Source organism: Chelonia mydas, chromosome 8 (genome assembly GCF_015237465.2).
Source record: "Chelonia mydas isolate rCheMyd1 chromosome 8, rCheMyd1.pri.v2, whole genome shotgun sequence".
Classification (NCBI taxonomy): domain Eukaryota; kingdom Metazoa; phylum Chordata; order Testudines; family Cheloniidae; genus Chelonia; species Chelonia mydas.
Window position 1 is genome coordinate 52,108,871 of NC_057854.1, and position 12,851 is coordinate 52,121,721.

The 12,851-nt window shown below is 40.1% G+C and overlaps 1 protein-coding gene across 2 annotated transcripts in view; it reads left to right on the forward strand.

The window, feature by feature from the left end:
- Nucleotides 1–12,851, forward strand: part of XPR1 (xenotropic and polytropic retrovirus receptor 1) — a 243,175-nt gene that overhangs the window by 131,760 nt on the left and 98,564 nt on the right. For both annotated transcript variants that reach the window (XM_037906239.2, XM_037906240.2), the window contains exon 3: nt 11,883–11,984. In XM_037906239.2, the coding sequence (XP_037762167.1) occupies nt 11,883–11,984 (102 nt within the window). The remainder of the gene's footprint in view (nt 1–11,882; nt 11,985–12,851) is intronic.

Here is a 12,851-nt window from a genome sequence, read left to right on the forward strand (position 1 = left end):
ACAAGATTGGAATGTCTTTTCATTTTTATGAAGCGTATATTTAAATATCACGCTGCTAAAAGGTCAGGAAGCATGGTACTTATTAGGTTATAGTAACTGACACATTATTGGCTTGTATCAAGAGTGGCTTCTGTTGGACTTACATGCATTTCATCTGGTTGAGAGAAAATGGGAGGTAGGGTGAATTTAGTGAAGGGACACTTGCAATTTGAATGCTAGTTAATTTTAAAAAATTGGGAACTATCCTTTCCCAGAGTTTCGTCTGCTTAGTAACACCATTTTCCTATTTTTTTTAATGAGTGTTTTTTCTTTTCCTTGTTGTTGTGTGGTACAAGGGTCAAACTGGGGAAGGGTGGGGAAAGTGGTGGTATTTTCCCAAGCTCTACCTACAAAATCACTGACCATGTCAATTGCCAAAATGAAACACTGCTCGGAGTACGTTGTGTAGATGGTAAAGTATGATCATGAATTCTTACTTGGCTTCCCTTCAGTGGGACTTGAATATGTACATTGGCTCTGCTACGGTCATAGGGCTTGGCTCTTTACTCCCCCCACTCTCCCCATTAATAAGTTTTTTGTCTCCCAAATGCCTCTCACCTGTGGTGCCAAAATGAGATGTCACTCTCAGTAAACTGCGGATCTGTGATACTCGTCTTTTCTTCCTTAAGGAATAAAATAACAGTACTGACATTTTATTATCATCACTGGCCATCTGAATTGATACCTCTCTGAAATGAATGGGGTAAGTCACATTTATCCCATCTCTTGTTCCATGCTCACACAGCTATCTTTGTATTAGTTGAACTTTGTTCACTTTTTTGAGCTTTTTATTTTTTGCACCTATATCAGCTAATGACTTTCATTTTTAAAGCTCAGGATCTGGTGAACAAGATAGCAGCTTGAGACAGGTGCTGGAGTGCCACGTACCATCCCGTTCTGAGCCTCACTGAGTGGAGAAACTGTCCACTGTGTTATTGGTTATTCAGTGAAATTAACAACACACAAAAGGTATGTCTATACCAGAGCTTTTGGTTCTGTTTCAATTTCAGTTAATTGATTTTTGTTTTAACTTGAGTTTAAACAGGACCACAAACTCTACTCTAGAAAAACCTAAAGTGCTGACAATTGCACAAAGAAAAACTGAAAAAATAATTCTCTAGTCTTTCATTTAGGTAAATCATTCTAAGGTGTGTGTTGTAATAGCAAATATACAAAATTTTCAGCTGGTTTTTGTTGACTGTGTGTTAACACTTAAAAATGTGGTGTCACTAACATCTTCAGTTTAGGTGAGTAGAACACCTTTAACAAGCACATAAATCACCATTTGTTTTCCCCTTTGAAAAGACATGGAACTCAGAGGCTGGTTTGGATACTGAAAAAATTTCACTGGGTGCCATCACTATATAATGTGTTTAGCAGTTTGATTCCCTGATGCTATTTTAGCATTGCACTGCAAACTTCCAGTACGTACAACACAAATTCCTGACCATATTACATTTCTTTCATCTATTTTTCTCGCCCCCGTGCCCCAAAATAGGTTTTTTTCTTCAACTGTCCCTTGAGTCTTAAGCACCACATGGCCCTCAATTAGTGGCCTGACCAGGAGTATTAATATAATAAATAATACTTGGAAGGCAATGTTGTGCAGATGTTAAGCATCACATCCGTATAATGGACAAGCACTGAGGATAGAAAATGAATTCCGCAGATTGTCAGAGTTATAATTTAACTTCACTGTTCTATTTCCAAACAGCAATTTAATGAGGTTCAAATAAAACGTCCAATCTGGGGCCAGTTAGTCTGGGAGCTGGGGAAGAAAACTCTCAGAAGCTTAGAGATGTCTTATCTGCTCTGAAGCAATTGCCAGTCCAGCTATCTTTTCGCTTCTTTTCATATCTGTTTGATCAGGCAAAGGAGTAGTTTACATCCCCACTCTGCCTCTATTGGGATTGGCAATGGGCACATTGTGGTTGTCCATTTGTTCCCTTTTGAGTGCCTGCTTCAATGAGAGAACTGTTGTAATTGAAGATTTTGAATAGAGCCAGCACCAAAGCAACCCATTCTCCTACACACTGTTACGATTCTTAATTCAGGCAACTGCAGCCAGCTAATACTAACTTTTTAAAGCAGCTTTCAGTGCTAAGCTAATAAGAATTACCTTTTGTTTTTCCTTTTTTAAGGAAGAATTTTAACATTATGCGGCCTGCCTGCCTTCCTTCCTTAATCTTTTCTATTTGTCTTTATATTGTACCCAGTGTGTCAGATATGGCAATTTCCTGCAGTGTCTTTGGGAGATCTTCCTGTATAAAGTATCAGAGGGGAGCCTTGTTAGTCTGTATCCACAAAAACGCCTTTAAGGTGCCACCGGACTCCTAGTTGAACAGATTTATTTGGGCATAAACAGGGGTTTTTTTACCCACGAAAGCTTTTGCCCAAATAAATCTGTTTGTCTTTAAGGTGCCACCGGACTCCTAGTTGTTTTTACTGTATAAAGTTTGTTTCATTGTGGGCCAAGGATTGTATGTAATTCCATGGGGAGGGGGATCAGTCCTCCAGGAATTTAGAACAGCTGAGGGATGATTAGGTAAATTCACTCAGGTTGTAACACCTGTTGAGAGAGGTACCACCCCAGGAAGGGCTTGCATATACTAGTTCAAACTGGAGTCTCTAGATAGACGCAGGCAAAGAAAGGACTTTAAGATAAATAGCCTGAGGGGGTCTGCTTTCTGATCCAGCAAACAGACAGGACCTTCTGTCCAAGGGAGGCCCCAATCTTTCTTGGGAAGGGTTGGAAGAACGTGACCTATTCATGGGCATGCTTGTTCTAAGAAAAACGTGTTATGAATCTGTAGCCACAGAAGAAACCCTGTGTAGAGGACTGACCACATGCAGTTGCTCTGAATTGTGACTGTTGTGATTTCTGAACACCAAGGTACCAGATTTCCCTTCTTATTTAGGACTCACTTTGTTGGTGGCTTCCAGTTATGCACATTTTTATTGTTTTATGTTTAGATAGTATGGGTGTTAGAGGAAGTAGTTGCTAACAGATATGATGGCCAGATACAGGAGACAAGTGCTTCACATTACATTTTGTTTAACCATTATGGATATCCCTAGGTATCAATGGATGTCATAATAGTTATCTGATAATCAGGAAGCTGTCTTTCCCTTCTAGTATATCTTTTGGGTTGTCTTTTCCATACAGTATGTAACAACAAATAGGTAAATCTGTCTTAACTTGGAGAGTAAGTCATAACTCCCTAGGCCCTGTGTGATACTTCACCCCATATTCTTGACATAGTGGTATTATTACAATATGATTATAGCATAATTATGATGCATTTTATGCAAGACAGGTCATGTGAGGTGTCATTTGAAAAGTTATGAATTGCTGAATATGATTATCATTTTGTATGAATGTATCATTTTTAATCTAAAATTAGGATTATTGACTATGTAGCTGTATTTCAATCTTGCTTACTCTGGGTGACACCCACAACTAGCCTTTCTGGTACATCTGTGAAGAAGCCAGACAGTGCTGATGGCCCATCAGCAAAGACAAGGGACCCTGGAAGAACTTAACCTTCCTGTGAATGTTTCAGACAGCTGTAAGTAATGGCTGCTATGACTCAGCAAGGTATGGAAGGGCATGTAACCAGGCCAAATTACTCTACACTTCGTCTTGGGATATCAGTGTTTTTTCCACAAACTGAGTTTGGGACAAAAGGTTCTCGCCATATGCTAAAGCTATATAAGGCAGGGAGTGACAGCTGTGATTCTTCACTCCCCACACAAAAAGACTCCTGGAAACACCTGAGGAACAAAGACTGAACTGGGGGGAAGTGCTGGACCCAGACTAACAGAATTTCTAGCCTGTGTATGAAAAACCTGGGGATTCCAAGCTGTAAAGCAAGTGCAGCTTTTATCTTGAGAATCTGCCAGCCTGCTTGTATCATCAGCCAGGGTGAGAATTTGCTAATTCATATGCTATCTTTCTAGTACCTTAATGTTAGTTTGCAGTTTTGTTTATTTACTAGGTAATCTGCTTTAATCTGTGTGCTATCACTTAATCTGTCTTTTGTAGTTAATAAATTTATTTTATGTTTTAATCTAATCCAGTAAATTTGGAGTGAAGTCCTTGGAAATCTCACCTTGGTTTAATACAGGGTCATTGCATTTCCTCTCCACATTGAGGGGGAGGTGAATTGGATAATAAATTCTTACTGGTTGGGGTATGGACTAGGGCAGGACGGTACAGCTCTGGGGTCCTAAGCTGGAAAGCTAGTGGATATTTTGGCTGTAGCCTATGTAGACCTGAATTTGATGGATTAGCTGTTATGGCTTGCCACTGATCGCATCCAACCAGAAGATTTATAGGTTCTTATCCAATTCAGAGTACAGAGTTCAAGAGCTCAGAGAGTTCTATATCAGGGGAAGACTCTCTGGGTGCTTGGCAAGAGCATGTACACTGAGGACAATACCAAATTAATAAAAACTTTATTGAAATTAACATAAGAATAATAAATGCTATGAAACTTATAACTGCAGAACAGTAAAAGAATTCCAAAACTTGTGGTGGTAACATTTCTATTATAAGTATCTTAATCTAACATACTCATACCCTTCCTTGAGGACCCGGTAATAGGAGGTGAAGGACCAGCCTCACTCCTGGCATGCCCAATTGCACGATGGTGCTGGAATGTTGAGTAGTTATACTATACTGCACAAGATGAGACTTTCTAAATAAATAAGGATTATCTCACTCCAAAACTGCCAACCTAGGCTCTTTTAGTGACCTCCAAGTTGTGGTGTACCCTGCGGTCACCAACTGGTTGTAGATGCTGGATAAACCTGTGATGTGATGTGGTAGTTCCTCCCTTTGGTTCCCCAAAGTTCAGGGACCATTCTTATCTGTGCCAAAGGTTGCCATCTTTTATGCTGACATATTCATAACTGATTATACTTTTTGCTATATAGTAGATCTTACCAGATTTTACAGGCCGGTAGGCTTCTTGCATTTCAACAAAACTTATTAGGAAACACATGCCTCAACACATCCTAAATTCCAAGGAATTAATACTGATAAAGTATAAGAATAAAATGGATTAATTTCAGAAAAAGAAACACATTAATTGATACTGCTGGCTGGTTTAGTAGGATATAACAGCTAGCAAAATAATCTTATGGGCTACATCTATTGTTGGTTTATGCAGTGGCTTGTCAGAGAGTCTACATGTAACTGCAGCTGGGTGTGTCCCTACGTATGTTAATGCTGGAGGAAGCATAAGACCGGGAGCAGGTTTGCAGCTTGTCATAGCACCCCAGTGTGAGAGGGCGCCCAGGCTGGTGGGTCAGAGGGCTCAGTGGTACCCCAATTGTAGGTGGTACCCCGGGGGGAACCCGTCACACCCTGTCAATATAGTTCCAAAAAATGACTGTTCAGGTTTATTCTTCTGGGGCCCTTTGGGGATAAAAAGGCAAATAGTATTTTTGAAATTTGCTTAAGTTGAATTGTTTTTAGGGTATTTAAGGGGAGCTTTCTTGTGGTGGTGTGAAGGTATTCAAGGGAAAATAGACAAATTAAAGAAGAAAGAACATACACTTGTGAGGTTCCAAACTCTGTCCTTTCCAGCATGTTTCATATATAGTGCATCTGAATTTGTTAATGCTGAGGCTGCATGAAACGGGTTATAGTGTTATAAATTCCCTGTGTCAACCGAGAGCTTGTGTTGCACCGAGCTACAGTATTCATTCTGGAGCATGTCTGTGCTCTGCTTTTTTTAGCTTTTCCTCTTTGTTTCTTGTACAATTTTAATATGGTAATCCCATGTGTATTAAAGTAATGGGTAGAGCTGACTTAGGTTGTGGGCTAAGATGATCTGTGCTACCCATCAGATTTCACTACTTTCATTTGTGATCTGGAAAGGCATAGAAAATACCAATAGATACAACTTTCAGAAAAAGATTACCCAGTCTTTATGCTGTGATGGATTTTCATTATGCTTTGCCTTGAATGTGCTGTGTAAACCATTTATAAAGAAGTAGCTGTCAGTTTGTGATCATATTGTGAATTCATAAGATCTGTATTGAGGGATACGCTCTAATTTTTGCCCAAAAGTTGAACTTAAAATTGTTAGATCATATTTGGAAAGTTCAGATCCGCAATCCAGAACTTTCCAGGAGATTCTAGCATGTTTATGCTGGGTTGAGATGTGCAAGAATGTCATCAGAAGTCCTCCCAAGAGCAGGACTCTGGCTTTTCATATCCTTTTCAAAACTCATTGTTTTTTCTGACTTGCTATTTGATTCCCATCTTAAGTGATATTTAATATTTTTCAGCTATTGCTATGATGTCTTGTGGTTACTTTGTTAGTATGAAGGGAAGGTTGGTGCATCTTAGTGTGAAGGGAACGTGGTTTGATACCTGGTGCATCTCTGGTTTTGAAATATGGCTAATTGTACAGAGCAAGGCTGCTTCAAAGGCAGCAGCTTTGAGGCTCTCAAGCACTCTTCATTTTGTAGTGTGCTTGGACGTAGAGCTCTCTGTGGGACTAGTGTACAACCCTGCAGTAGGACCAGGGTCCTGCGGGACCTGCCGCCATAATAGCGGAGTGGGTGGGAGCAGGATTTAAAATAGTCCCATGCAGGGCTCTACTTGGAAACCGAAAGTGCTCTAACTCCCCACGCTCATTTGCTACCCAGCCAGTGGTTCTGCAGTGGTGATTAGCAGGTTCAAGGCTCATGGTAACTGTGTGCATCATCCCTGTTGCTTTTTACGTTCATTTAAAAGGAAGAATGGGGAGAGATTCCAATTTGAGTAATTAGCAACTTAAAATGAAGAACATTAATAAATTTTTATAATAAACCAAAATAATAAAATGAAACTGGACTGTGTGTATCCTGCATATTTACTGAGGCAGGGATATTACAAAATGTTTGCGTTTCAAGCATAAATTAGATGAGTTTTTGACCTTTGCAACAGATTTGCAGGGCACCACTATTTGATGTTAGGAGCTAGGAATGTGGAGATTTTTTTTTTTTTTTTTTTTTAAAGGCAGTTCAAAACTAGGAGGAGAAAAAAGGGGTTACTTCTGGTTTGAGGAAGCATTTGTTCTACCTAGAGACCATTCAGGCTGGGGAAGTGGAGAAATGTATTCTTTTTTCAGTCTTTGGGACAAACTTTTCTTCCCTCTGCCTTTATCTTTAATGTGTCAGAAGTAATTTTTTTGCATAGATTGCTCTTTGGACCTAACCTATGGAGAATATTGTACAGGACACTGAGCTTATTAGGCTATGTACATATCAATAGATTCTGATGACATCGTAACCATAGGCAAAGTTTTAGTGGTTTGCGTTACTTGAATCTTAAGATGTTTATATCTTTACTTAACATATTGGTGCTAAACAATAATCCTCTTAAGTTTAAAAATATTGCAGAGTGTAAAGTGTGTATATAATAACCCGAACAAACATTAAAAGCTTACAAAAATGACTCTCCTGCCCTTCTTTGTGTTGCAAACACCTATTAGAAAAGCAGTAGAAATATAGAATACCGTGGAGATATTTGTGTAGCATAATGACAGGTTTCAGAGTAACAGCAGTGTTAGTCTGTATTCGCAAAAAGAAAAGGAGAACTTGTGGCACTTTAGAGACTAACCAGTTTATTTGAGTATAAGCTTTCGTGAGCTACAGCTCACTTCATCGGATGCATACTGTGGAAAGTGTAGAAGATGTTTTTATGCACACAAAGCATGAAAAAATACCTCCCCCCACCCCACTCTCCTGCTGGTAATAACTTATCTAAAGTGATCGCTCTCCTTACAATGTGTATGATAATCAAGTTGGGCCATTTCCAGCACAAATCCAGGTTTTCTCACCCCCCCCCCCCCCCACACACAAACCCACTCTCCTGCTGGTAATAGCTTATCTAAAGTGACCACACTCCTTACAATGTTTATGATAATCAAGGTGGGCCATTTCCAGCACAAATCCAGGGTTTAACAAGAATGTCTGGGGGGTGGGGGTAGGAAAAAACAAGGGGAAATAGGTTACCTTGCATAATGACTTAGCCACTCCCAGTCTCTATTCAAGCCTAAGTTAATTGTATCCAATTTGCAAATGAATTCCAATTCAACAGTTTCTTGCTGGAGTCTGGATTTGAAGTTTTTTTGTTGTAATATCGCCACTTTCATATCTGTAATCGCGTGACCAGAGAGATTGAAGTGTTCTCCGACTGGTTTATGAATGTTATAATTCTTGACATCTGATTTGTGTCCATTTATTCTTTTACGTAGAGACTGTCCAGTTTGACCAATGTACATGGCAGAGGGGCATTGCTGGCACATGATGGCATATATCACATTGGTGGATGTGCAGGTGAACGAGCCTCTGATAGTGTGGCTGATGTTATTAGGCCCTGTGATGGTGTCCCCTGAATAGATATGTGGGCACAGTTGGCAACGGGCTTTGTTGCAAGGATAGGTTCCTGGGTTAGTGGTTCTGTTGTGTGGTATATGGTTGCTGGTGAGTATTTGCTTCAGGTTGGGGGGCTGTCTGTAGGCAAGGACTGGCCTGTCTCCCAAGATTTGTGAGAGTGTTGGGTCATCCTTCAGGATAGGTTGTAGATCCTTAATAATGCGTTGGAGGGGTTTTAGTTGGGGGCTGAAGGTGACGGCTAGTGGCGTTCTGTTATTTTCTTTGTTAGGCCTGTCCTGTAGTAGGTGACTTCTGGGAACTCTTCTGGCTCTATCTGATAGAGCAGAGCTGTTTGCTTCTCTCACAATTAGTTGCTACAATGATTACAGTACAGCTGCCAGAACACAAGCCATTAAACTAATTGCTTACATTTACTATCGGAGTTAAAATATTTTCAGTACATTTGTATGTCAGGGTGGCCAACCTGAGCCGGAGAAGGAGCCAGAATTTACCAATATACATTGCCAAAGAGCCACAGTAATATGTCAGCTGCGCCCCATCAGCTCTGCCCGGCTCCCAGCCCCTCCCCGCCCCCCAGCAACCCCTCCCCCTCGCGCCCTGCACCTCCCAATCAGCTGTTTCATGGCATGCAGGAGGCTCGGGGAGGGGGAAGAGCGAGGGCATGGCAGGCTCAGGGGAGGGGGCAGGAAGGGGTGGAGTGGGGGCAGGGCCTGTGACAGATCCAGGGGTTGAGCAGTGAGCACCCCCCGGCACATTGGAAAGCTGGCACCTCTACCTCCAGCCCTGGAGTCAGTGCCTATACAAGGAGCCACATATTAACTTCTGAAGAGCCGCATGTGGCTCCATAGCCACAGGTTGGCCACCCCTGATGTATGTGAAGGGAATTTGTATACTAATATCCATCATGCTGCTTTCATCTCTCAGCTGGTGTCTGAGCTCAAAGTGCAAGAAACTGAAAAGTGTAGGCGTGTCAGAAGTTGCATAGGTTTCTCTTTTACTTTTGGTTTTGCAAGTGAGAAGGGCTTTTCCCACTTACTTTCTCTGAATTGGAAACATGGAAATCCATACAATTTTCTGTAAAGCTGTGGGATACAACTGAGAGGTGGTTATACTGATCAGAGTTTCATCTTCAACCAGATTCATGGCGGCACCATGGGGACGAGAACAAAAAACCCATTAGGGATGTAGAAAAAGCATAAAGGAAAGTTGCTGCCGGTCCTTTTTGGCAGCTATAGTGCCTTGTAAAAGCAGCTTCTGTTGTCATGGAGCTTCTTAACCCAAGGGCAACTTCTGGCATCATGGCTTTCACATGGCAGAAAACCTTGTCCTGTTCAGCTTCAAAAACAATAAATATGGAATAGCCTTGGGCAGAATTAGTCTATTATTGCAGCTAAATTACTGAGCTGCAGTGAGAAACTGAACTGAAAGGAAACCGTTTGTTACCAGAAAAAAAATCTGATTTTTAAGACTCTGGCATCCACTCCAGTCAGAAGCCTGTAAAATGGAGTTTAAAGGAAAATGTTTAATAATTAGTAAATATTTTTTGCGGCATTTGTAAAGCCTTCCTTTCACTTGACACGACCATGTTTTGTGTCTAAATTCTGACCTGCCTTCATGATTATATGATTTTTAGAATTTCTTAGCACAGCTTTATTTTCAAGGTTTGTTTTCCTCTTCTAGTCCTTAGACTGCAGAGAGACTGAGATGAGACAAAACTGTTCCTTTCTTATTGCTACATGTCAATACAAAATGTGAAGAGGTTTTATAAATGAGTCCTTAAAATGGCTTCTTTGAAGTTATGTACTGTCATTTCCATAGCATGGAACTCTTCACCTCAGACTCTGAAATATGTGGCTGGCCACAGTGAATTGTTTTGAAGGACTCCACTGAGCTGTCACGTGAAAGTGAAATTGAATCTTTGGTTTCAAAATGAAACATTGTGCGAGTTTTATTTGGAAGTCTGCTGCAACAGCACAACAGAGTGAACCAGAGAAAAAGATCTGCCGAGAATGGGAAAAGTTGAGCAACATATTGAGGGAAAATATGATGGGGAGAGAAGTAGCAAAATACTAGGAGTGTAAAGAGGAAGTCTTTGGAAGGCAAGGGGAAGGTACAGTACTGCTTTTCCCTGCATGACTGGAAAGTATTTTTAGAGACACAAGATTTCTGGGTGGTATGAAGGTGTGGGGATTCTAACAGATATGAAGGGGGAGGGGTGATTCTGTTAGAACCCATGGATTCTAACAAAAAAATTAATTTGGCCCTCTATGTAAGAGTCTGAGACTTCTGTTTTAAACACAAATTAGTGTTTTGCAGACTCAGTATAAATGGAAATGCTCAATTGGGTAATTTTATTTTTTTTTTAAAAAGTAAAACCAGCATCTCTTCTGGGCTGAGAACTTGTATACAATTCCAACACAATGCAAACTGAAGTTAGACCCCTCAAAAATGGAGGACTGTAATGGTAAAACAGTGACAGGAATATAGTACTTAAAGTATGAACCACAGAGCATTTACCATACTGCTTCTGTGATTGCTGCGCCTAGGCTTTCAGATGCACTAAACTTGGGAATAACCCCTGTGTTTTATTAAACACTTTGGACAAGTTTGTATTAGTAGACTTGTGTCTTATGCACTGATGGGGGAGCAAAAATAGTTTTAGGCAAATATATGTAAGAGTGCAAGTAAAGTAAAATAGAACAGGAATTGTTTACACTAAGATTATTGGGCAGTTGGCTTTTTTTCTTATCTATTTGCAAAAAGTCCCATATTTTAGAGCCCTGTTTCTTACTTCACTGTTTTTACCAAAGAAATCAGTAATACATGTTTAGATTGAATTTGCGCCAAATAAAAATTTATAAACCAGAATCTTACCAGTTGACCTCTAACTCACCCTTAAATTTGTTTCCTTTATGGGCTAACACAAAGTTCAGCCTGAATTCCTAGAGTAAAAGAGCAGTCTTTTCATCTGATCTGTTGCTAGAGGTGCAGCTTCTGTACAGAAAGTTGGTTTAGGGACCAGGAATGAGAGTGCATGAAACCTACAGCAGTGTTTAGGCACGAGAGTGATGAACTCAATAGTGAAATTGAGGGGATATGTCTTTGTGCCCTCAGTAGCTGCACCTTGTGTGTCATTACTTATCTTGATTAATCTTCCTCCTTCCTCTCCCTGCTAGATTTTGGGCATTGTTAAACTCCATTGCAGCAAAGATTTGGAATGAGAGAACAAAAAACATTCCAGTCAAGTGAGGGTTATGTCCCCTCAAGGAGTGTTTGGATTTGATATTTCCTGACATTCTGCCAATTATTACAGGGAAGATGGCTTGTTCTCTGGAGAAATATTTTCACATTTGCCACCAAGAGAGACCGAAATTAACATTGGCAGGTGATTTCATCACCCTCTTTCCTTATTCCCTTACTATAAACTTTTTCTTCTTGTTTCACAGTCACAGATGAGGACACGGTGAAGAGGTATTTTGCCAAGTTTGAGGAGAAGTTCTTCCAAACCTGTGAGAAGGAACTTGCCAAAATCAACACTTTTTATTCAGGTAAGGTGCTTATCTACCTCTAATAGAATTAGTGGAAGGTATAGCACACAAAAGACCTAAGACTTCCAAACCCACAGAATAACTATAACATTCCTGAAGGTCTATCATCAGAAAATCATAGGCTGTGTCTATGTAAGAAAGCTGCTTTAGCTTAAGGTGTGAATTAAAATGATATAACTAAATCTGTTCCAAAAAAAGCTGTGTGGATGCTCCTGTTTGGTTTGAGTGTCATATTTCAGTTTAGCTCGGTTAGAAATAGACTTAAGCCAAACCAGAATATGCCACGCTTAAACAAAAATATGAGTGTATCCAACAGCCTTTTGTGCCAGTTGAACTAGATAGGTTTAAAAAAACAGTTTGTTAAACCAGTGCAACTTCCTGATGCACACAACCCTATAGCCAATGGCAGGTAGCTGGCAAATACATTACGCAGCAATGTAACCTGTGCTTCTGTTTCTGTTCAAATTTATTAGAGTTGATGGACTGAAAAATGAAGAAACCTAGCAAAGGTGTTATAATTGCTGTGTTTCTTCCGTGAAAGTTATACCCATTTTTGTTAGTATAGCATTTTGAAATGTCCACTGGAGTGGAGTTTCTCGTAACGTATAAATAAACTGGAAATAAAGATTAAAACTGATAGCTCGGAGTCTGTCATTTGTGTAATCATAATTCTAGAAAAGACTTTGCAACAGTGATATTATAGTAACATGCTGTCAGATTTTGGGCCAGTTTCCATCCTGTTTTGGAAATGTTGGAAATGGGTTTCATTGGGGAGGGTGGGGGGAGCAATTTATATATGAATATGATTTATTCATATTTGCCATAGTTTTTCTTAGCATTTTGTCAGTTACTAAAACTTTGTATAAC